Source organism: Kogia breviceps, chromosome X (genome assembly GCF_026419965.1).
Source record: "Kogia breviceps isolate mKogBre1 chromosome X, mKogBre1 haplotype 1, whole genome shotgun sequence".
NCBI classification, from domain to species: domain Eukaryota; kingdom Metazoa; phylum Chordata; class Mammalia; order Artiodactyla; family Physeteridae; genus Kogia; species Kogia breviceps.
In genome coordinates, this window is record NC_081330.1 from 123439303 (window position 1) to 123463886 (window position 24584).

The 24584-nt window shown below is 38.4% G+C and overlaps 1 protein-coding gene across 3 annotated transcripts in view; it reads right to left on the reverse strand.

The window, feature by feature from the left end:
- The window catches only part of GLRA2 (glycine receptor alpha 2), a 187361-nt gene that overhangs the window by 134996 nt on the left and 27781 nt on the right, over positions 1 to 24584 (reverse strand). Inside the window, exons 3-4 of one of the 3 annotated variants that reach the window (XM_059050859.2) lie at positions 14090 to 14157; positions 5701 to 5924 (exon numbers count right to left, since the gene is read on the reverse strand). In XM_059050859.2, the coding sequence (XP_058906842.1) occupies positions 5701 to 5924; positions 14090 to 14157 (292 nt within the window). Of the gene's footprint in view, positions 1 to 5700; positions 5925 to 13926; positions 13995 to 14089; positions 14158 to 24584 lie in introns of all 3 variants that reach the window. The other 2 variants (XM_059050858.2, XM_067024024.1) reach the window with 2 other exon arrangements.

Genomic DNA, 24584 nt, shown 5'->3' on the forward strand with positions numbered 1-24584 from the left:
ATCAACACCCGTAATTATGAATTCAATCAAAAGGAATTCACAAGTAAATCACCTATAACACCATAAAGGAATAAGTCTCAGGTCAGATAAAGTTTGATGATGAGGAGCACAGATATCTTGGTGATGCGGGGTGCTGTTGTGGAGGATCAATCCCATAACTCTTTATTGTTTGGAGAACTCTATGCAGTTGGCAGGTAGCATAGGGCCCCTAGGTACCTGGTCAGTAAAATAAAAGACACTGAAGGCAAACAATAATGTCCGGAGATCGTAGGGATCTATCCTGGTCAGTTTACTCTTTGTCTTAAAGACGGGGACAGAAAGCACAATCATGAAATTACAAGGAAATACCAAGGGCCCTAGAGTACAGGGCAATGCCACTTTTGACTGTCTATGCATATAGCATATAGTGTATTCTACTAAAGCTCTTAACCAAATCATCTCTTTCTGAAAGCTGAGGAAATAGAGGTTCAGGGAGAGAACAAATTTTCCCTAGGTCACACAGCTAGTTCTGAGGCCAGGGACCCTAGCCCAAGGGTGTTAGACTCTAAAACCCCAGTTTGCTATAGTATCAGAAGGAACCAGGATAACATTCAACCTCATAAGGTTCAGAGTAGGCGCCCTGAACCATACAGCGAACTGAAAACTGCAAGATGAAGAACATCTTGGTGCTGATTTTACACGCTGTAAAATTAAACCAGCAACATAGTTTTGGTGACTAAACATATGCCCACTAACTCTGGTGGGATGAAAATGTATTTCATTTTCAAAAATGAAACAAAAACAGTGAGGTAATCCCTCCATCCTTCTAAAAATGGTAGCCATTTGTTGATCATGTTAACAAATGTGGGGAAAAGCAACTGATTTAACTTGTAGCAAATATGATTTAAGTTATATAAGGAGGAATTTCTGCACAATGTTAGAGTAACTTATTATAAGATCCAAAGAGAGAATATAAAATCTCCTCTGAAGGTCTTTAAAAATAGAATAAGTTCTCAACAGGTTGCCTGAAGATAAGGAGTTGACTTAATAACTTTAATGGGTCTTATCAGCCCTTTGATCCCTGGGATAGTAAAAGTTTTCAGAAAGTAGATATGCTATATAAGCTATACATGCTGTATAAAACTGTCAAATGAGCTTCCTATTTGAAGGTCAATTGTGGCATCTTGAATTTAAACCGTCTTTTTAGACATTTGCGAAATTTTAAGATACTTTATATTCTCATCTTAAATTTTACCTTCTTCCTCCACTAGTCCTTTGCACATTGAGTCCCCAAAAGGTTGGTTCAAAAATGACGTGTGTTTGGTATTGTATTTGTCTGTGTCTCTGGATTTGAGTTGGAGTAAATGAAGAATTAATGTGGGGTAGGAGATGATAGCTCTGAAATAGAAGTCAAGAGCTTTGATTCTTGTCCTAGCTTTCCTATTTATGGGCTGCATTATTTTAGCTCATTTAACTTTTTAAGGAAGTCACTTCCTCATCAGTAAAACAAGGATATTTTGCCCTGTAATACCTTCAATTAAAAAAAAATCCTATGCTTCTACAAAAGTCAGAGTTTTGGCAGAAAAGTCGCAGAAGCAGTGGGAGGTAAGGGAAAAAAACAAATATTAGCAATGACATTGTGGACGTATGAGACCGGCTGCTCCTCTTTACAAATGCTCACCCTCTCCTTTTCTCTTTCATATTGCACACCATAGGTCATGATGCCCTCACTTCTACTACAATTCATTATACTCGGTTCAGTAAATATTGTTTGAGCGCTAATATGTATTATACTCAAGGCTCACCTCGTTATTCCACTGTGGATTCAGGCCTTTTAAAGTAATATGAATTTAGAATTTGACCGTCTCTGAAGAGGGTATACAAAGCAAGATGTGTGTCCTTGTTTACACTTTGGTCAAGAACAGTCAATACTTAATGGAGTGGGTCAAGAAAAAACTTGAAAACAGAGTAAGATCAAACATATGAGGGAAGTGAATAATCAAAAAAGTAATCAGAGGATAAGTGGACAGAAATAGATTTGACACTTGCATCATCAGAGACTATGTCCTGCATCACTGGACAGAAATTTTCTAACACTGAGCTAAGACCTTTGGTTCCTATTTAAAACATGTGTTTAAATTTTACTCAGGTGCCTCGGGTGTTTGAATCTGCAGAACATGTATGGATTTCTGGTCTATTGTCACTCCCCTTTTTAAACCTTTGTCTTCTGGCAAACAGATATATTACCTCTTGGGAAGTGTGATCTCTTGCTTGTTGTGAAGTCAATGGGCTGCATAGTTCTCTTTGTGTTTTGTTTGGCCATCAAAGCCCTGGGCTTCGCTTTCCATGCAGCGTTAATTCTACCTCTGCTCCTACAAAGCTAAGAAAGCATAGAATTTTTCCTGGCTGAAATGCTACCATCCATTTGCTTTAGGTTTTAGGAAAATTCAAATACAAAAACATAACCACAGAACATTTTTTTTTTAATGTGGACCAGTGTTGAAGTAATTATTAAAATGCGTCAGGTGGAGGCAATTCATGAGTTTATCTTTGGTACTTCTGTTGTATGCCTTCCTTCTAACTTTCTTAACTCTCCTCGTCCTATCTGATTTTTCCTCTCAGGCGTCCGACATGCTCTTTCTCACTATTCTTCACACACATTAAACCTACTATCAGAAAGAAAATTTCATATCAGCTCTTCATGGCTTAGTATGAATTGAGGATAGCGTATTCCCTCTCCTGGGGGCATTTGCATTGTGAACCTGAGAGTTGAGGGAAAGTCCTTCCTAATGGAATGTCAGCAAGGACTTTCCAGCCCCTTTAAGACACAAGAGACTGTACTTTATACTTGAGCTGGACCTGCAGCCGGGCATATATTAGCACTAATTCCTCCTTACCCTCTAGTTAAATTGAGTCCAGTGACTCAAGTAAACAGGAGTGTGGGTGCCGACCCCCAAATTCTAACAATATTTGAGTCACAGAATTCGTTTGCAAAGTTAGAGCCACTTTTCTTTTCCTTGTTCCCTATTTATTCCTACTACTCAATTTATCTTATGTCTGCTGCCTTGTTAGACTGGAGCCCTTCCAGGACAGAGACCACATTTTACTCAGCTTTGGATCTCTAGGCCCAGCATAATGTCTGGCTCATTGAAAACCCTTCCAGGCAAGTAGTTAGTTTCCTGCACTTCAAATCTGCCAAGAGCTGTGTTTCCCTAAAATGGCGTGCCCAGTTCTCCTACACCAAGGGTCTTTCCCCTGATTTCATAGAATACCCACGGTGAAGGAAAAGTGTAAACCAGCCTGCCACAGGACAAACTCCACCCAACGCCAAACAATTGTTGGGGTATTTCAGAGCCTGCTGGGAACTGGAGATAGAAGAATTGCCTCTGGATCGAATCTTGGGGACATTATATTCTTCATAGTTCTAGAATGGAAGGGCCTTTATAGAACAGAAGGAAAAAAAAAAAACACCTGTTTTTTTCGGCAGTGCATGATGCCAGGTATTTACTAGAGCAAATGCCACCCAAGGCCCAGAGGGTTAGCTGGAGCAGCTGATACCCTGTGCTGCTTTTTATAACTCTCCTTCCCAGCACCATGCTCTATATATGTCCCATTTCATCAGGTCACATCAACTTAGGTTGTGCCCAATACTGCGTCTTACACCAAATGCATCACCATGTGGAATATTCTGTGTTTCCTTAAAAATTTTTATAAAAATAAATGTAAAATTTCTTAAAAATAAAGTGGAGGAAGTTTCCCTGGTTCTTTGTGGAAGCGGTGACTTTGCCACTTTTTACAAATGAGCAGCCTCTTTCCTTCCAAAAGACATTGCAACTATCTGCCATCAGCAAGCTGTGAAATTACTAGGTTAAGAATGGAATACACAGTACAGACCTAAATTGTATATAGAGTTGTGAAATACAGTTTTGGTGGTGGTGAGTCTGCAAACTTGTGAAAATCATTTGCAAAGACACTAGCTGTCTTTTTTTTTTTTTTCCTTTTTGGTAATAAGATTGGAGAGAAAGGGGGAATTCTCTAAAGTATCTTTAAAATGTCAATATTTATTCAATGTATTCGATTTCTCTCATATACAATACACTGTCTTGGCCCTTTGGAAGGGGTTACAAAAGATGCAAAATCTGAATATCTTGGCTTTAAAGAGCTTATTATTTAGAAAGAATGTTAACTTAAAAATGCAAACAGCCATCATTTCATTTATTGAGAACATACTCTGTGTCATGAACTGTGGCTAGTATTTTTATTTACTCTATATCAGGGGTTGGCAAACTATGGCCAAAGAGCTAAATCTAGTCTACCACCTGTTTCTGTAAATAAAGTTTTATTGAAACATGGCCACACCTAATTGTTTGCATATTGTTTATGGCTGTTTTGTGCTATAATGGCAGAGTTGAGTAGCTCTGACAGAGTTGAGACAGTCTGACCGGCAAAGCTAAAATACTTTCCACTTGCCCTTTACAGAAAATATTTGCTGACCTCTGCTGTATATAATTCATTCTCACAAGAATACTCTGAGATAAATATGGTGTTTCCCATTTTCCAATTAAGGTAACTGAAGGTTATAGCTTATGTAACTTAGTAAGTGGCAGAGCTTCAGTTTAATTCTAGGTTTGTCTGATTCCAAAAGTCTATGTTCTTATGCTATATTTGTGTACAGAAGTAGCCAAAATATGGGGTAGGAAGAAGTCAGAGACTTACAGATTCATAGAGAAACTATTATTAGAGTTCCAAAAAGGGAGTGATTATTTTGATTGTAGGGTAATAAATATTCTGGAGAAGATCATATTTGAATAAAAAAGCAAAAATGCATTTGAGAAATTTTCTATCCCAAGCTCAAGCCCAAGAAAAGTTAACAGATCAAGATCACATGTTTAGTTAGAAGTAGATCTGGGATTAGAACCAGTTTTCCATTCACTGAGCTCAAAGTATGCTGTCAGTGACAATACTGAGCCATTGAATCTTTGTGTGTGTGTGTGTGTGTGTGTGTGTGTGTGTGTGTGTGTGTTTAAATGCTATAGAATGGCATAATTATTTGAAATGAGAATTTGTATGTTATGCTCAGTGGTAAATGAACTAAAGGGCATGCACTTCCTTTATTGAACCAATCAAAAACATATTTGTGGGGCTTCCCTGGTGGCGCAGTGATTGAGAATCCACCTGCCAATGCAGGGGACACAGGTTCGAGCCCTGGTCCGGGAAGATCCCACATGCCATGGAGCAACTAAGCCCGTGAGCCACAACTACTGAGCCTGCGCTCTAGAGCCCGCGAGCCACAACTACTGAGCCTGCACACGTAGAGCCCGTGCTTTGCAACAAGAGAAGCCACCGCAATGAGAAGTCCACACACCACCAAGAAGAGTACCCCCCGCTCACTGCAACTAGAGAAAGCCCGTGCCCAGCACCGAAGACCCAACGCAGCCAAAAATAAATCAATAAAATAAACAAATAAATTAAAACATATCTGTGCAGATATTTATATGATACCATCACCTACCCACCATCCTACCAAATATATTTTGGTTACGGAGAATTACACTTTTGAGACCATGGGAACCACTGGCACTCTCACCAACTTTAAGTTTAAATAATAAACAAGAGACCACAAAGGATAATATTCATATACATCTTGCCCTGCAGAATCATGCAGCTCTAGGTCAGGAGAAAAATGCAGAAGGGAGCAGGGGGCAGCCGAAGGAAGCTTACCTGATACTGTAGAGCACTTTGCCATTTTTTGAAATGCGAAGCAACTTGTTGTCGGTGGTGACATCATGGAAGTTGGCCCCCTTCTCATTGGCAAAGAACAAATCTGGTTTCCAAATGGAGTCCAGCATCGATGGGTCCAAGTCCAGAGAATCATCAGGGTACTCGCTATAAGCCAGCCTTGAATCATTCCACTGTTGTCTCAGAAAAATATTCACTCGGTAGTCCTACAGAAACGCCATACGTAAGAGTTACTTCTTGCCCACTCTGGCATATTTTCCCCTCACTCTTCCGCCTGATTCGATGCATGCAGTGTTGGTATCTGAGTAAACCCAGCTGTGTGTATCTTGGTCAAAGTAAACCACTCAGTTCTATTAGCAGTGGGAACAGAGGCGAGAAGGAAAGAAGACTTGACCAAACCAGAACACTAATGGAACAAGTTGAGCTGGTTGAATTTTTGTTTCATTTAATCATTCTGGGAGGAAATAATACTAACTCAATTTGATTTTGCTGTAGAAAAAGGTAATGATAAGTACAGGAGTCAGTCTGTGATGGCAGATTGTCAAATAAAACCAATTCATTTTCCAAATCAGAAATGACATGATCTCTATTTTCAATCTGCTCAGATGCTCTGGGCAGAAGAAAACCCACTCTGTAATTTTGGTAGTAGAAATCTTATCATGAAACTCTGACGTGATGGGGCAATATTTTTTAAATTTATCAACATAAATATTAATATGGTTCATGTTGACAAGATAATTCCCTTACAGGTACTTACTTTTGAAATTCTTAAATATTTTATCATTTCTCTGAATGGGTTGTATCTACAGTAGTCAACTGGATGCTTCATCAAAACCGAAATCTTTTTCATGTTTTCCTGATCTGAGCACCTTTTGATAAAGGTGTTCCTCCCTGTGGGAGCCTCAGGTACACCCTCTCATTCCCACTTGGCATGGGAATTTTCTTCTGTGCTAATCAATCAGCTTGGGACAGTAACTTCTCTTCAGAGGATTTCTACTCAAAGGTCTTTAGGTTCATGGAAACTGTTGCTTCGCTTGACAGAGCAGACCCAATAAAGGCTTCAACAGTATTCCCTAGTCAAGTCAATACTTCAACAGTATTCCCTAGTTCAGAGCTAACAGTTGTCCACATCTGCCACTGTGGTCATTGAGGGTGATACATACTCATCCCATCTTACTCTCTTTCCTTTTCCTTTTTCACCTCCATTTGCTTTGTCTCCACATCTTTGTTTGGGCACCTGGATTTTGAGTCATTGTTTACTTTTCTCTAACAGTGACCAACATGTCCTTGGTTTGCCTGAGAACTTTCCCGTTTTAGCCTCAGGTAAAAATGAAACTTTCAGGGAACCCACTCAGTCCTAGGCAAAACTCAGATGGTTGGTTACTCTATAAGGTACGATGGAGACCACCTCGGGTTGGTCGGTTTTGGTTAATCCCTTTAGAGCCAAAAGAAAATCTGTTAGTAAGTTATAAAGATCAGGGTGTATGGAAGAGAGCTTCAAATCCAGTTCCTTCTGCTTATGACTAAACTCTCTAAATTACCATGACTTTCCCCCCGCAAATACAGCCATCCTGATGATCAGGCTGATAGAGTATTTTGGAAGTGGCAGTTCTTAGAAAGAGTGCCCACTGTGGGTTTAAAGAATGCTAATAATCAAGTAGTTACTAACTTCTGAAAATCAGTCATCAGAACCCAGCTTATTAGGAAAAGCTGAAATATTAAAAGAAATAACTGTACAACATAAGGACTTTCTGACTTGGAAAATTTTATCAGCTGACTTTTATTTGGGATTATACCAGGCTTGCACAGCAAATTCCCAGACCTAAGAGGGTGCTGTTGTGAGGCCAGCCAGGCTTCCATCCCATTCTGTTTGCTCACTGGCTGCCCCCTCCTTCCATGAGTGAGCCAAGAGAATGGCAGAACCTCAAAGTTCTCCCCATCACATATTTTGCATTTTGGGGATTGTCCAAAGGGACCAGAGGATAGTAACTGGAAAGAGATGACCAGTTCAGTGTTTCATTGGCAGCAGGAGTGACTGGAACCTTTGGAGTTTTGTGTGAGTAAAGAGTGGGAATGTGTGATTTGTAGAAAATCAAAACAGGGGCCTATTGAAAATATAATAATCCAATTTGCATATAAATAGGCACTGGATAGATCAACTGTGAGATTTTCTTAAGGTTTCCTGAAGGAAAAAAATGCAGTGTCTCCACTGTGTGACATCTACCCCTTTTATTTCCCTTAGGGTGAGAACCAATTATCCTTCATAAAATTTTGTGTGTGGGGGTCTATGAGCTTGTTTCAGTAGGAAAGAAGAGGATGTCATCTCTTAGCCAATTCTGGAGGTAGAAAAACTCTAAGTATAAGAAGTAATGACAGCTGGAAATAACAGGGGAGAATGGGTTAAATTTCTTAGGCCATTGGGAGGCCATTGAGGCCCCCGACCCAGGAAGGAAACATAGAATGGGAGAGGCCATGAGATGCCAGATAGCGAGCACTGGGCAGAATCACCAAGACAACATCGTCGCAGTGCTCCTTTGAACCTGAGAATGATTTAAAGATGCATTTTGAGAGACTCTAGAGAATATTACATTAGTGACATACAATATGAAAACACTGACCTTTTAAAAAAAATAATCTCAATATAAAACTTCCCAGCTAATGTATTAATACATCTTTTTAAAAAGTCTTTCCCACAAGTATTCTTCTCCAGTGTTTCCTGCTTTTCTATTTTGAATTTTATATATTTAAAATAATAAAATAGGTTCTCTCAATATCAGAACTTTAAAAAGAGCACTGAACCTATCTTATTACAACAGAACCATTAAATATCTAACAGTTAATTTAAAATAAATTAATTAGCCTATTTGCAGGCAAGAATAAGTGGAAAACTTAGAGGAGAAAATACATTTTACTCCACAATGACAGGAATTATATGAAACAAGACTTTTATTAGATATTTTGGGAGTGTTTGTTCTTTATAATGTATAGGAATTAAAGTTTTCCATAATTTTGTTCATGATGCTATACATGATTCCAAAATAAATGGCAACCCTTAAAATCTTTAAGAATAGAAAAGGACTCTATATCCCCAAGGATATAGAGAAGTAGATAGCCAAAGAAAACATTTTCCGGGGCTGTACCTCTGTAATTCTTTCAGTTCGCTCTCATTTTCAATGTAGGGTACAAATTTGATGCATGATTTATCTATGCATCACCTCTGTTTATTTACAGATAGGTTTGTTCTCTCAAGATATTCCAAACCACAGGAGATAGTTATATTGCTCTGTAGCCTTTATTTGTCTTTATTTTTGCTTCTAGGTTTAATGAAATATTAAAGAAGTAAATATTAAGAGACAAGCTTACGTGTAGACTGAATTTTCTTTTATACTACCTTCTCTCTCCAGAGACAGAGTCTACTTCAAATAAATGACGTATTTCCTTGTATTAAAATTTGTTTTCCTATGATTGACTCTCTGGGTACTAGATTAGGTAATAGAAACATTCAAATTAAAAAGTGTGTGTGTATGTGTATATATTATATATATGTGTGTATATATATATGTGTGTGTATGTGTGCACATGTGTATAAATACATAGACATCTTTTATTTTTCAAAAGCAGTGTGTAAGTCGTAGAATCTTTATTATATTCTTAACACGGTTAATACAAGTACCTATATTCCATACTATTATTTCATATCAAATTTAGAATTTCTAAAGTTTTACTTTTCTTGGTACCTTCTAATTCTATGCCCATTGCCACAAAGATTGTTTCCTTAAATTGAATTATTTTGTTACTATTATATTTAGTGTAGCATTTGTGCATAGAGATTGCCACTCTGTCTCATAAATATTGTTATTAAACTTTACTACTGCTCTCTTTTTATAGGTATATATTTTTCAATCCAGTTATGTTATAAAGTTATTAGAGACAAAGATATGCTTTGTGGATTTCCCACAGACCTATATGGCACTTTAGTTTTAACTTCTAGCTACACTGCAGTGAAGTTTTCATCATCTTGAGTCTGTGCTAGCTTTGAATATGGGAAATTAGCTTTGAATTTGAAATTATGGGGGGGGGTGCAGTTGCTTTATGATGAATCCAGGTTTTAACATTGCATTGTTAATTTAGAGACCATGGACACCTTATATCTCAGATTAACAAAATGTTAGGTAGATTCTTCTTTCTCCCTTAAAAAGTCAGAAATAAGGAATGTAGCTACCTGCTATTCCTGGTAAGTTAGCATCTCCTTAGGAGTTGCTTATGCACGTATAGAATGAAAGGGAGCCTGTAATGTCATTTCAGCAGTTACAGCGTAGCCTGCATTCTCCTAAGGGGCTGTCTACACCTTATCCAGTTCTTTAGGAAAGTGATTTCAGATCGGAGATAAAAACAACTCTTCCCCCTGTAGCGGGAACCAGCAGAGCACGTGGAATTTGGGGAAGAGTTTGGGCAGCTGGAATCATATTCTGGAGATGCTCTCCAAGTGGATACGTTTTGTACCCTTTCAGCTCTTTCTACCCCCTTCCCCCTATTGCAGTCTCTCAATACTAAATGAGGAAAGTGTCTGAGTCTGCTGCTGTAGCATGGGTAGTGTTCCAGCACCCATAGGTCCAAATCACACTCTATTCACCCACATCCTTCCAGGCAGTCATTTGGAAGCTTTGAGGAGACTATCTCTTCTCCATTTTCTGATGGCCCAACCTTGGGGACAGCTGTATGCAGATGGCATGCAAATACTCTTGACCTTTACTGACATTATAGATATTCCCAAACTATGCCTTTATAGTAGGAAGGAGGCGGTTGCAAATATACTCCTCCTCCTGTAAATTCACTTGCCATCACTAGCTAAAGGAAAAGGGGAAAGAAAGAAAAGGAAATGGTAAACTGACGTTCCAAAACCGAAAGGTAACCTGTCTCATCATACATCCCTTACTGGTCTTCTGAGTCTTTTGGAATCATAAGAAAAAAAAAAAAATTGTTCCACTGAATACTTTTAACACAGGGTCAGCTAATAATGAACATCACCAGCTCCCTGTGACTCTTAATGAACAGAAGTACATATTTTGAAATAATGTGCATGATCATAATTATCCATAAAAATATTCCTTAGAATAACACAAATATATTGTCCTGTGAGCACAGTCTTTAAACACTAACATACCAAAGGAGTAAGAGGCAATACTGTGTCTGTAAGTGAGCCTAATCTTGGTGGGCAGTTAGTACCAACAGTAATTTAGTGGGATTTCATCAAACGTAAGAGGGCAGACTGGATAGAACCAAAGGAAAGCCATATCACATTCTTAAAACAGATAATTATTGCCTCTTATTTAGAAACAAACATCCAAACTAAATTCTTCAATAATGCTGTCAAGGGTCGTGGGATAAGAGTGGGACATGAGGGAAGAGAGGGAAATCAACATGCTGAGAAACTCAAAATTCTGAGACATCGTTGGAAAAAAACCATTCCAGAAAACATAGAGAAAGCAAAATTATTATCCCCCCCCCATAGCACTAATCAACGTCCTCAATGACTACATATATTACTGTGCATAAAACCTAAGGGTCTGATGTCTTGACTCCAACTAAAGACAGTTCAAGAAAGAATCTGTTTCTGTTTAACTTTTTTGACCATTTTTTTGAGTCACATTTTGTGAGAATATTCGTGGATGGTAGAATCTCAGGGTTTTGGTAAGGGAAGCTCGGGCTGTGATGACACTCTGTGGGTACATCAGGTAGATCCCCAGGCAGGGCCTAAGGAGTCTGGGAAAGTAAGGAAAGTAAGACCTTTTCAAGGTGGAGCAATTCTCATGTTCTTATGAGCCCCTGAATAATGTCCATTTTAAATAGTGATGCCTTAGATCCCGGAGTTGGCAACCTATGGCTTGTGGGCCAAATTTGGCCATAGCCTGTGTTTATAAGTAGATTTTTTTTGGAGCACAGCCACACCCATTTGCTTACTATTGTTTATGGCTGCTTTTATGCCAAAAGGGCAGAATTAAGTAGTTGTGACAGACTGTCTGGTCCTCAAAGTCTTAAGTATTTACTGTCTGGCTTTTTAGAGAAAAATTTGCCAGTCCCTACCCTACATGACATGATTTATTCTTTGATTTAAGCATGGCAGAGTTTCAAAAAACATTTTTTTTTTAGTTTCACACAAAAGCCATAATTGAAGAAAATAAAAGATATTTTTTAAAAGCCAAATTCAGTTTGTCATTACATCAGAAGCCAAGAAATACAATAAAAGAAGCACAATACACATCATTCGTCTGATCATGCGATTCAATACGTCTCATACAGCAAAATAGACGGGCCGTCGGTATTACACTTGGACAACGATTTCCAAATTTTCGCATAGGAAACATGACAAAGGACCCTTAATAAGTGGCCAAGAAGCACCTAAGCAGCCCATTTATTAACCACCTTCAGTAGCTCTTAAAGACACAGGAAAACAAGGATATCCATCGTTTCCATTTTCATCTCCTTAAATGTTTAGCTTTTTCTTGCATTAATGAACGCTGAAAAGGTGCACATTTACATTTGTGATTGAGAGTAAAATGCAATGAGGAGATTTAATCAAAGCAACTTAAGGGTCTAATTAATGCAATCAGCGTTAGGTCGTGCAAATATTGTCATTGAATGCCATCGTGTAAAGCTGGTGATAGTGATTGGGGCGGCTGGAAGATTTGCCCCTCTGTTACCAGGATAAAACCAGGAGGGGAGAGACAGAAACTGAATGCCAAGTACAGAGTTGGAGTCTTCTTTCCATGTTCAGTTTTTCTTATGAGTCATTTAAGAACCTGATCAAAACTACCCTGTTTGGGTAGAATTCTTAATGCACTACATACTGTCACAGCCCCGAAGTCTTGTTTCTGGACAATGCTGTGTCAGAATAATATTAAAACGGGTAGTGGAGTTGCATTATGTCTGACTTGCCAGTGGAAAGGAGTGATAAGAGGTAAATTATTCTTTTCTAACCTCAGGGACACCAAAAAGTCCAGTAATTTGTTAAACACAATCTTGGTAGCCTAAAAGCGAGAATTCATAAACACAGGGGAACACTATTTTTTACTTCTCAATGGCATTATGCCCATTATTTCACTTCTTGAGTGTTTCTAGGACATTGGCCACCGTAGTGTATAGTCAAGCTCAACTATAGTTTATTTTGATCTCATCCAATAATATGGCTGTATACTTTACATAGTACTGAAAATTTGAACCAGCCAATTGACTTAGGACTTAAATTGTATGGGGGCCAAGAAAATGTTTTACCCAAAATGTAATCTCCACACAATAGCCTAGCACTGTAAGCCTACTGATCTAATGGGCTGTGTCACAGGCAACAACACCATCTTGACGTCGAAAAGGAATCTTGGTGGATTTTACAGTACCTGATATCTTTTTCATGTATGTGAAACATGTCTGCTCTTAGAGTGTGATGGGTTTTTATTAGTTTTTTATGTTTATGGGTTTTTTTTTTTTGGAAAAGCCATGCATGTGATGTAAGTGCTTCAGACTTGGAACAACTTTCTATTGCCACCAAAATTGTGTGTGTGTGTGTGTGTTCATTGTAAGGTCAGCTCCTTGGCGTATATCTTAAATCAGCGGTCCCCAACCTTTTTGGCACCAGGGACCAGTTTCGTGGAAGACAATTTTTCCATGGACCGGGGGCGGGGGCGGGGGGAGGGGGATGGTTGGCTGGTTCAGGTGGTAATGCGGGCGATGGGGAGCAGCAGGTGAAACTTCGCTCGCTAGCCCGCGGCTCACCTCTGCTGTGCGGCCCGCTTTCTAACAGGCCTCGGACCGGTAACAGTGCGAGGCCAGGGGGTTGGAGAGCCCTGTCTTAAATGTAGCGTGTCTGAGGATTGATTATGTTAAAACTTCCCATTATATGAAAAATATCTCCCAAACTTTGAAATTTGTATTTCGGAAACATTGGAGATGCAAATATTTAAATATCCTCAATTATAAACCATGCTTAATACTGATAATTCTACCTAAATCTAACCGAACATCACGTGTTTCCAAAATTTCTCTGGCATGATGGATAAAAGATTATTGAATTTTAAACAAATAACTAATTGTTTTCTAGAGGGGAATGAACTTGGAAATTGGCACTCAGTAAATGTCCTACAAATATACAACAGTACTCTTTGATCGCATATCCCATTCCTTCACACGATGGCTTCAGTGCTCAGTCCCACTCACCATTGTAGTTTCTGCTATTGACCCAAAGCTGTTGATAAATATGTTGCAGGTAACATTTACAGGAGGCCCTGCAAGTTGAACAATAAATAGAAAATTTGACAGGTTGTGTTCATGGCATAATCAAGTCACGTTTTTCTCTTGCCAGTGGCGTTGTAGCACTTACCATGGTGGTTTCTGTGACTGATCCAAAACTGTTGATAAAAATATTGCAAGTAACGTTTACTGGAGGACCTGCAGAACGCAATAAGAATGTTGCAATACACATTGAAGCAAAAATACAGCTCCATCAACATCTGTGCAAATGACTAGAGATGTAAATAAAATTAAAATGATGGTGAGATTGCAAAGAAAAAAAAAAAGTTTTACCCAGAGAGGTTAAACAACAGTGATAGCATTCCCACTAGCATTTCCAGTAATGACAGTTATGCAATGATAACTTACCCTGAAGAGTTTTGGATTTGGAAAATATAAGCTGAAGACTATTAAACGGAATTCATTGTCAATAGTTGCTGTCAAAATTGCCTTTTGGGTGGGTGGCTTTCTTTGACCTCAGGCTCATCAACATTGTAGATGTCAACAGTAGGCGCCCATGGTGATGAAATAGCCCACGTTTATGAGTTCAAATGGAGCTGCGTTTTGAACTGTGAATGGGTCAGGAATCCACCTCCTTTCATGTGATACCCTTTAAATCAGTGGATCTAGTTTGATTCTCTTGATACCTCTGAATTTACCCTATTCCTTCTTTATATCCTGTGACCCCTCCAATGAAAAAGGATGCCCAGAAATACAAAGTCAAAGAAAATTAGCTCATTTTAAGAACCAAACACAGCAGTGTCACTTAATGTCCAGATTGTTGCCTCAGTAAATATACTGTAAAGAAAGATTTATTAATCCTAGACGCACTGTGAACAAAGAGCCTACTTTTTCCTCCAGAGACGGAGGGACTAACTCTCTTTCCTCTTGCCCTCTGTCTCTCAACCAAGCACTAACCAGGCCTGACTCTGCTTAGCTTCAGAGATCAGGTATAATCAGGCGTGCTCAAGGGGTATGGCCATAGACTCTTTGCCCTTTGACAACAGATAAATCACTTTCCGATGACTTCCAGTTTCATGTTATGCTGAGCAATATGTTTATTGCCCTCACGTAGTTTGCCCATAATGCTTTCTGAGATAAGAAATGGTTCATACTGCCATGAACTGTCTATTCACTCACTGCTTTCCCCTGTGGAAATTTGTGTCTTTTCACTTGACAGAGGCTCAGCAACCTAGTGCAAACTACACCCCAGTTGGCGATTTGATCAATTTCATTATATTGAATGGCCTTTGCATTCCTGGGATAAATCTCTATTGGCCATGATGTATAATCCTTTTACTTCACTGTTGGATTTGTTTTGATACTATTTTGTTGTGGATTTTTGCATATATATCCACAAAGGTTATTTGTCTGTGATTTTATTTTCTTGTGGTGTATTTATCTGCCTTTGGTGTCAAGGTAATGTTGACCTCATTAGGAGAGTTTGAGAAAGATTGGTGTTAATTCTTCCTTACATGTTTGTAAGAGTTCACCAGTGAAGCCATCTGGTCCTGAACTTCATTGGAAGGCTTTTGATGATTCAGTCAATTTCTTTGTTATAAGTCTGAGATTTTTGTATTTCATCTTGAGTCAGTTTAGGTAATTTCTGTATTTCTAGGTATTTGTCCATTTTATCTAGGTTACCTAATTTGTTTACAATCTTCTCTTATAATTCCTTTTTTACTTCTGTAAGGTCAGTAGTAATGCCCCCACTTTCATTTCTGATTTTAATTACTTGAGTCTTCTTTTTTTTCTTTGTCAGTCTAGCTAAAGTTTTATAATTTTTGTTGATCTTTTAAGAGAGCCAACTTTTGGTTTTGTTGTTCTCTAATTGCTTTTCTATTTTCTTTTTTATTTTTGTCTACTTTGATCTTTATTATTTATTTCCTCTGCTAGCTTTGGGTTTAGTTTGCTCTTCTTTTTCTAGTTCCTCAAGGTGTAATATTAGGTTATTGATTTGAGATCTTTCTTCTTTTTTAATGCAGGCATTTACATTATAAATTTCCCTCTGAGCACTGCTATCACTGCATCCCATAAGTTTTGGTATGTTGTTTTTGTTTTCATTCTTCTTTAATTTCCCTTTCACTTTTCAGCTCCAGAACTTCTGTTTGGTTCCTTTTTATAATTTCTAGCTCTTTATTGGTATTCTCATTTTATTCTTACATCAATTTCCTGATTTCCTTTTATTCTTTGTCCTTGTTTTCCTTTAGATCTTTAAGCATATTTAAGGCAGTTATTTTAAAGGATTTATCTAGAAAGTCCAATGTCAGGACTTCCTCAGGGATGATTTCTATTTACTTTTTATCTTCAAATAGGACATACTTTCCTGTTTCTTTGTATGCTTTGTGATATTTGTTGATAATCAGACATTTGAGTGTTTTAACTGACAACTCGGGGAAAGTAAGGGAAAAGGGGGAAATTAGATTCTCCCCCTTTGTCCAGAGTTTGCTGGATGTTTTTATTGTTGAAAGCTATTGTAGGCCATCTATTTGGTGATAGATGTAGTGAACCATTTTTGGAAAGACTATTTTCCTACACTATTTTTGGAAAGACTATGTTCCTTCTTGTGTGTGGCCTTTATAGTCTCTGTTTCTCAGCTTGTGTTCAACTAGGGTTTCGATAGAAATTTTCTTGAATGCCAAGGGCTAAAAAAAATCTACCAAACAAGCAAACAAAAAATACCTTTCCCAGTTTTTATGGATTGTTTCTGTTCTGGGGCACTTCTTCAATACTTAGCCATTCTTGAACTGAACCTAGCGATCAGCCCAAGGTGAAATCTTAGGATCTTCTCAGGTCTTTTCTGAGCATGCATCTTGCCCTGAGAATGCATATGGCTTTCTAAACGTTCCTGCCTGCATCCATGGCTGATTTTGAATTTCATAATTTCCCTAAGAAACTCTCCTCAGCTTTTGCTCTCAGGCCTTAGATGGTCTATTGTATGTTTCAACTGTAATCTTTTACCCATGCATCTGAAGGTTTTTAGTGTTTCTTGCAGTGTTTTTGATCAATACCTACTGCTTTTCTATCCTGAGTTCCACCACGTTAGGTGGAACAAAGATGAGCATTGTTATGGGCTGAATTGTGTCCCTTCAAGAAATTTATTTGTTGGAGTGCTAACCACCAGTACCTCAGAATGTAACTGCATTTGGAGAGAAGGTCTTTAAAGAGGTGATTAAGGTTAAATGAGGTCATAAATGTAGTTCTTAATCTGACACAAATAGGGTCCTTAAAAGAAGAGGAGAAAAGAGACATCAGGGATGTGTGTGCACAGAGAAAAGACCATAAGAGGACACAGTGAGAAGGTGGCCACCCGCAAGCCAGGGAGACAGTCCTTGGGAGAAACCAATACTGCTATCACATAGGTCTTGGACTTCTAGCCTAAAGAGTTGTGAGAAAGTAAATTTCTATTGTTTAAGTCACCTAGTCTGTGGTATTTTGTTATGACAGTCTTAGCAAACTGATACAAGTGCTTTGCATCTGTCCTTCTGGTAGCACACAGACAGGTTAGAATAGACAGACAAAATAATTTGTGAATAATGTTTGCTTTGCCTCCTCCAGAACGAGGGACCAGGGTTCCACACTGGGAATGTAGGCTGCCACTGATTCAAAACCAAAACCACTACTGAGGAGGGGATGGGACAAGGACAAGTAAAGACACCACAAAACTTTCCTGCCATTTTGAAGTTAGCTTTTTCTTGATTCAGTAGTTTCTTGGTTGCTGTAGACCTATGACTATTTTCCAGAATTTTGACCAAGTTATTTCTTACAGTTTATACTTACTTTCTGATGTTTCTGTGTGGGGAACAACAGCTTGGAGATGCCTACTCTGCCATTTTGTTGATGTCAACCTTTTCCTCTGCAAAATTTTAATACAGTCATGTGAATTTTGGTACTTCTAAAGGAGAATAAAGTATGTGTTGTTGTTTCCCAACTTTATTTGACCTTAGGAGATTTTTTGTTTTTTTGAAATAGACCATCTTTTTTTTTTTTTTTTTTTTAATTGAAGTATAGTTGATTTACAATGTTGTGTTAGTTTCTGGTGTGCAGCAAAGTGATTCAGTTATACATATATATTCTTTTTCATATTCTTTTCCATATGGTTTATTACAGGATATTGAATATAGTTCCCTGTGCTATAAAATAGCATCTTGTTGTTTATCCATTCTCTATCTGATAGTTTGCATCTGCTAGTCCCAAACTCCTAATCCAACACACCCCTGCCCCCCTTCCTCTTTGGCAACCACAAGTCTGTTCTCTATGTAAAATAGATCATCCTTGTTGTTTATCCATTCTCTATCTGATAGTTTGCATCTGCTAGTCCCAAACTCCTAATCCAACACACCCCTGCCCCCCTTCCTCTTTGGCAACCACAAGTCTGTTCTCTATGTAAAATAGATCATCCTTTTCATGGAGTACATTTCAAAGATGGCAGGCATTCTTCAAAACATAGTTTTGAAAATGCTGATCTACATTAATTCATTTATTAAGTCAATTAACAAATTCTTCTTGAGCAATAAATATATTCGATGATAATAATATAACTATAAGAACTAAAGGCTATTATAGCGGTATTATCATACCCTGTGATCCTGCCAAGGAGGGAATATTTTATTGGGGGCTGCAGGGTAGGTGCCTGGGATGAGGAGGTAATGGAAGAGGAACAAAGAATCAGTAAAGATCAGCTTAACCTTTCGCAGTTATCTATCTAAGACTCTCAATTTACGTAATGATCCTGTAGTCTAGGAATGTAATTCAGGGATGAAAGTCACAAACTCTGCTTGTAATCAGATTTGATAAATGTATTAATTCCTAGATGAGTTCTCTTAAAAACTCAGTGGCCTAGATGACAGGTCAGCAACATTTTTTTGTAAAGAGCCAGATGGTAACTATTTTAGGCTTTGTGGATCACAAGGTCTCTGTTACAATTACTCAATTCTGTCTTTGTAGTGAAAGTAGCCATAGACAGTATATAAATAAATGAGTGTGGCTGTGTTAGTGTAAAACTTTACTTACAAAACTGATGGTGGACTAGATTTGGCCATGGGTCAAGTTTGCTGGGCCCTGCTCTGGACTCTTAGAGTCAGAGGTTGGAGAACAACAGAAATGGTTCTGGAATTCCATAATCTTTCCATATCTTGAAGTGAGGACTGGCCATGGACATGGAGGAGCATAGGGATTGTCTGTAGGTCTATCTACAGTGAGCTTGATACTGTGCTTTGTGGCATGAATAAAATCCACTTTAGCAGAAACGGTGGATGGGAAATGATATCCTTTGGGCCAGCTGCACTATAGTGGGCCCAGGTGAAAACCATGAATTTCCAGTCAGACCACTATGCTATCACAAGAGCTAGGAGGCACTATGGAAGAGAAATGTGGCCAGGACAGATAATGTGGACAACAAATATGTGACTCGTTAATTATATTTAATATGACTCAGGCTCGCTCATAAAAATGAATCAATGGTAAGAGCATTCTGTATCTTGCATATTTAAAACCTGGAACTGATTTTTTTAACATCTTTATTGGAGTATAAATGCTTTACAATGGTGTGTTAGTTTCTGCTTTATAACAAAGTGAATCAGTTATACATATACATATGTTCCCATATCTCTTCCCTCTTGCAACTCCCTCCCTCCCACCTTCCCTTTCCCACCCCTCTAGGTGGTCAAAAAGCACCGAGCTGATCTCCCTGTGCCATGTGGCTGCTTCCCACTAGCTATCTATTTTATGTTTGGTAGTATATATATGTCCATGCGACTCTCTCACTTTGTCACAGCTTACCCTTCCCCCTCCCCATATCCTCAAGTCCATTCTCCACTAGGTCTGTGTCTTTATTCCTGTCTTACCCCTAGGTTCTTCATGACTTTTTTTTCTTAAATTCCATATATATGTGTTAGCATACAGTATTTGTTTTTCTCTTTCTGACTTACTTCACTCTGTATGACAGACTCTAGGTCCATCCACCTCACTACAAATAACTCAATTTCGTTTCTTTCTATGGATGAGTAATAGTCCATTGTATATATGTGCCACATCTTCTTTATCCATTCATCCGATGATGGACACTTAGGTTGCTTCCATCTCCTGGCTATTGTAAATAGAGCTGCAATGAACATTTTGGTACATGACTCTTTTTGAATTATGGTTTTCTCTGGGTATAGGCCCAGTAGTGGGATTGCTGGGTCATATGGTAGTTGTATTTTTAGCTTTTTAAGGAACATCCATACTGTTCTCCATAGTGGCTGTATCCATTTACATTCCCACCAGCAGTGCAAGAGTGTTCCCTTTTCTCCACAGCCTCTCCAGCATTTATTGTTTCTAGATTTTTTGATGATGGCCATTCTGACTGGTGTGAGATGATATCTCATTGTAGTTTTGATTTGCATTTCTCTAATGATTAATGATGTTGAGCATTCTTTCATGTATGTTTTGGCAATCTGTATACCTTCTTTGGAGAAATGTCTATTTAGGTCTTCTGCCCATTTTTGGATTGGGTTGTTTGTTTTTTTGTTATTGAGCTGCACGAGCTGCTTGTAAATTTTGGAGATTAATCCTTTGTCAGTTGCTTCATTTGCAACTATTTTCTCCCATTCTGCGGGTTGTCTTTTGGTCTTGTTTATGGTTTCCTTTGCTGTGCAAAAGCTTTTAAGTTTCATTAGGTCCCATTTGTTTATTTTTGTTTTTATTTCCATTTCTCTAGGAGGTGGGTCAAAAAGGATCTTGCTGTGATTTATGTCATAGAGTGTTCTGCCTATGTTTTCCTCTAAGAGTTTGATAGTTTCTGGCCTTACATTTAGGTCTTTAATCTATTTTGAGCTTATTTTTGTATATGGTGTTAGGGAGTGTTCTAATCTCATTCTTTTACATGTAGCTGTCCAGTTTTCCCAGCACCACTTATTGAAGAGGCTGTCTTTTCTCCACTGTATATTCTTGCCTCCTTTATCAAAGATAAGGTGACCATATGTGCATGGGTTTATCTCTGGACTTTCTATCCTGTTGCATTGATGTGTATTTCTGTTTTTGTGCCAGTACCATACTGTCTTGATTACTGTAGCTTTGTAGTATAGTCTGAAGTCAGGGAGCCTGATTCCTCCAGCTGCATTTTTCGTTCTCAAGATTGCTTTGGCTATTCAGAGTCTTTCGTGTTTCCATACAAATTGTGAAATTTTTTGTGGAACTGATTTTTATAACTTCTACCATGGTAATGAAAATTTTATCTATTATTCATAGTGACTGAATTAAAATAAGCTTATATATATTTGTATTGACCAAAGCTTTCTAAATTAACAATAAATACTATTTTTTAAAGCTTTGTGAAGGATTCTATTTAAAAATAATCACCAGAGACAAATACTGCATGACGTCACTTATTTGTGAAATCTAAAAGAGCCAGAGTAATAGGAACAGAGATTAGAATGGTGGTTACCAGGGGCTGGGGGGTGGGGGAAATGGGGGAAATGTTGGTCAAAGGGTACACACTTACAGTTATAAGATGAATAAGTTCTGGGGATCTAATGTACAGCATGGTGGCTATAGTTCTCAATACTGTATTATATACTTGGAAGTTGCTAAGTGAGTGAATCATAAATGTTCTTACCACAAAAAAGAATTTGTAATTATGTGACATGATAGAGGTGTTAGGTATTGCTACATGGTAATAATTTTGTAATATGTAAGTGTGTAGCTCAACACATTGTACACCTTAAATTTACACATTTGACATTGCTATATGTCAATTATATCTCAATAAAGCTTGAAAACATTTAAATGAGGGCTGCAGCAAAGATAAAAAAAATAAGCACTAGGAAGGAGTAGAGATTCTGTGTAACACCAAAACAACTAGTCACTATTCATTAGTTTTGCCTCAGTTATGTTATTTTCCAACATCATTTTAGGGCAAAAGACTTGAGAGCAGAGGACATTCTTTGAGTTCTAAGATGAAAATTATTTTTTCTCTCTTGTCACAAATAGACAAGAATGACATTTTGATTTTGCATTTTATTCCTTGTAAATAATTTATTAAGTCCTCAAGTATCACAGCTGATTGAGTGTGGGGCCCCTGGATGGGAATGGTATAGTAACTATATGTGCTTGATTTATACAGAAATTAAATTTCTTTTGGAATAAGAAGATATTTATCTCGCAGGAAGATTCTCACCATTAGCTCAAGAGATAAAGTGAGAAAATAAAGCACATAGAGAAATCAAGAAGATGTATAGTTAAGGGTCAGAGACTTGCTGTTTCAACATGGGGAAGCACTGTTTCTTGTGATGGCTTCCTCTGTTGCATGGCACTTTGACTTGATGCCCATGAAAGAGAGAGTCTTGGAAGATGAGAGGGTTGTAAAGGGAGGGAATGGCTTTTCATGGTGGCACTTCCTTTGTGAGTGGTGATTTGAAGCATGTAATCTCAAAGAATGGAGAAAGTTGTGTTTTTTTTAATGTCATGATATTAATTAGAAATGGTCACACAAACTAACCCATTGCATTTAAAAAATCTTCTTGAAAATTCACCACTAATGAGTTATATACTATTGATTCTTCTGCCCAACACATAGTCAAAACGATTTTATCAGTCCTACTACATTCAGTTTAGTTGCTGACATCCAGGTCTGTGCAGAGGGCAAACTATTCAGATAAGTCAAAAAGGTTGGATATTTACTGATTCCCACAGCCTGATGCAGCAAACCATTTGCTTTGGACCAGCCATGCTGATAAAATGATAAAACTGCCAGACAAAGCAATTAATTAGCCACTTAGGTAGCTTGAATACAGAGAACCAAATGGCAGATTCTGTGAGTCCTTCCCACTAATGGCTGCCACTTGTCAGCTGCTCTCACACAAGGATGCGTGAATGGACAGATGTGCACACGGCTCATCAGATCCATGTCAGAGGGGTTTGAGAGTGCTGGCAAGTTTCTTTCTTTGCATGCTGTGGATTTCTCCATGATTTAAAAAGAAGGGAAAAGACAGGGGCCATTATCTTATGCAAGATGATCACTTTTTTTTAACATCTTTATTGGAGTATAATTGCTTTACAGTGGTGTGTTAGTTTCTGCTTTACAATAAAGTGAATCAGTTATACATATACATATGTTCCCATATCTCTTCCCTCTTGCATCTCCCTCCCTCCCACCCACCCTATCCCACCCCTCCAGGTGGTCACAAAGCACCGAGCTGAAACTGGGTGCTATTAATAATTACACAAGAACGCCAGGCATAAACCAGTACTGTCCTGAGAAACCTGGACTTTGGGTCATACTACTCAAAGATATGTTTGAAGTATGGTAACTACCAGTCTGTCTTATTTTTGCCACTAGCTCTGCTTATTATTACCTGTGAATTTTAAGCAGATTATAGAAACTCTCTGGGTCTGTTAATTCTTCTGTAAAATAGGAATAATGACGGTTGCCTTGATGTTAATTGTGGGAATTGGTAGTAATGTATGGAAAGCCCATGATAGTAAAATAAATTGCAGCTTATTTATAGTAATAGTAGTAGTATTACTATCATTATTACAAATTCATTGGATTGTCAGAGTATGCCTCTGCAGGAGGTATGTACCTCCTTTAAACCCATCTTAATATAGAGTAAACTGAAATGTTGAGACTACAACTTAGATTTCCCAACTTTTTCTATGCTAAGCTTTACCTGAAATAATGCCCATCTCATCCAGTTTCCTTTCTCTTCTCTCCATAAATTGTTTTTTCTCAGCTCTGTAGAAATTTTTAGCAGGATCCAACCACCTTGTATAACTTTCTTGCTTTCAGGAATTCTGCATAAACATTCTTCATGTATGGACAGCCACGTAGCACCATGGGTTTGAGATCATTGCTGGTAGCTTCTTTATTTAAAATAGGGTTTCTCAGGGACTTCCCTGGTGGCTCAGTGGTTAAGAATCCACCTGCCAATGCAGGGGACACGGGTTCGAGCCCTGGTCCGGGAAGATCCCACAACTACTGAGCCTGCATTCTAAAGCCCGCGAGCCACAACTACTGAGCCCGCGTGCCACAATTACTGAAGCCCGTGCGCCTAGAGCCCATGCTCAGCAACAAGAGAAGCCACCGCAATGAGAAGCCCGTGCACCGCAACGAAGAGTAGCCCCCGCTCACCACAGCTAGAGAAAGCCCGCGCGCAGCAACAAAGACCCAATGCAGCCAAAAATAAATAATTTTTTAAAAAATAAATAAATAAAAAATAAAATAAAATAGGGTTTCTCAACCTAAGGACTACTGGCATTTGGGGCCAGATCATTCTTTATTGTGGGAGTTTGTCTTTTGAGTTGTAGGTTGTGGAGCGGCATCCTTGGTCTCTAGTCACTAGATACCAATAGCACCCCACCTCCCACAGCCCCTGCTGTGACAACCAAAAACACGTTCAGACATTGCCAAGTGCCCCCTGGGGGACAAAAATCACTCCTGGTTGAGAACTACTAAATTATAAATAGCACGTAAAAATACAGGGTGAGTGGAAAGGCAACTTAACAAGGATTACATGTTATGTAACAATGAAATGCGCTTCAGAGTATTCTTCTGCTTAGCCAAACAAATGCTAGGGTCATGTTCAAATATTTTTGGTCATATGACT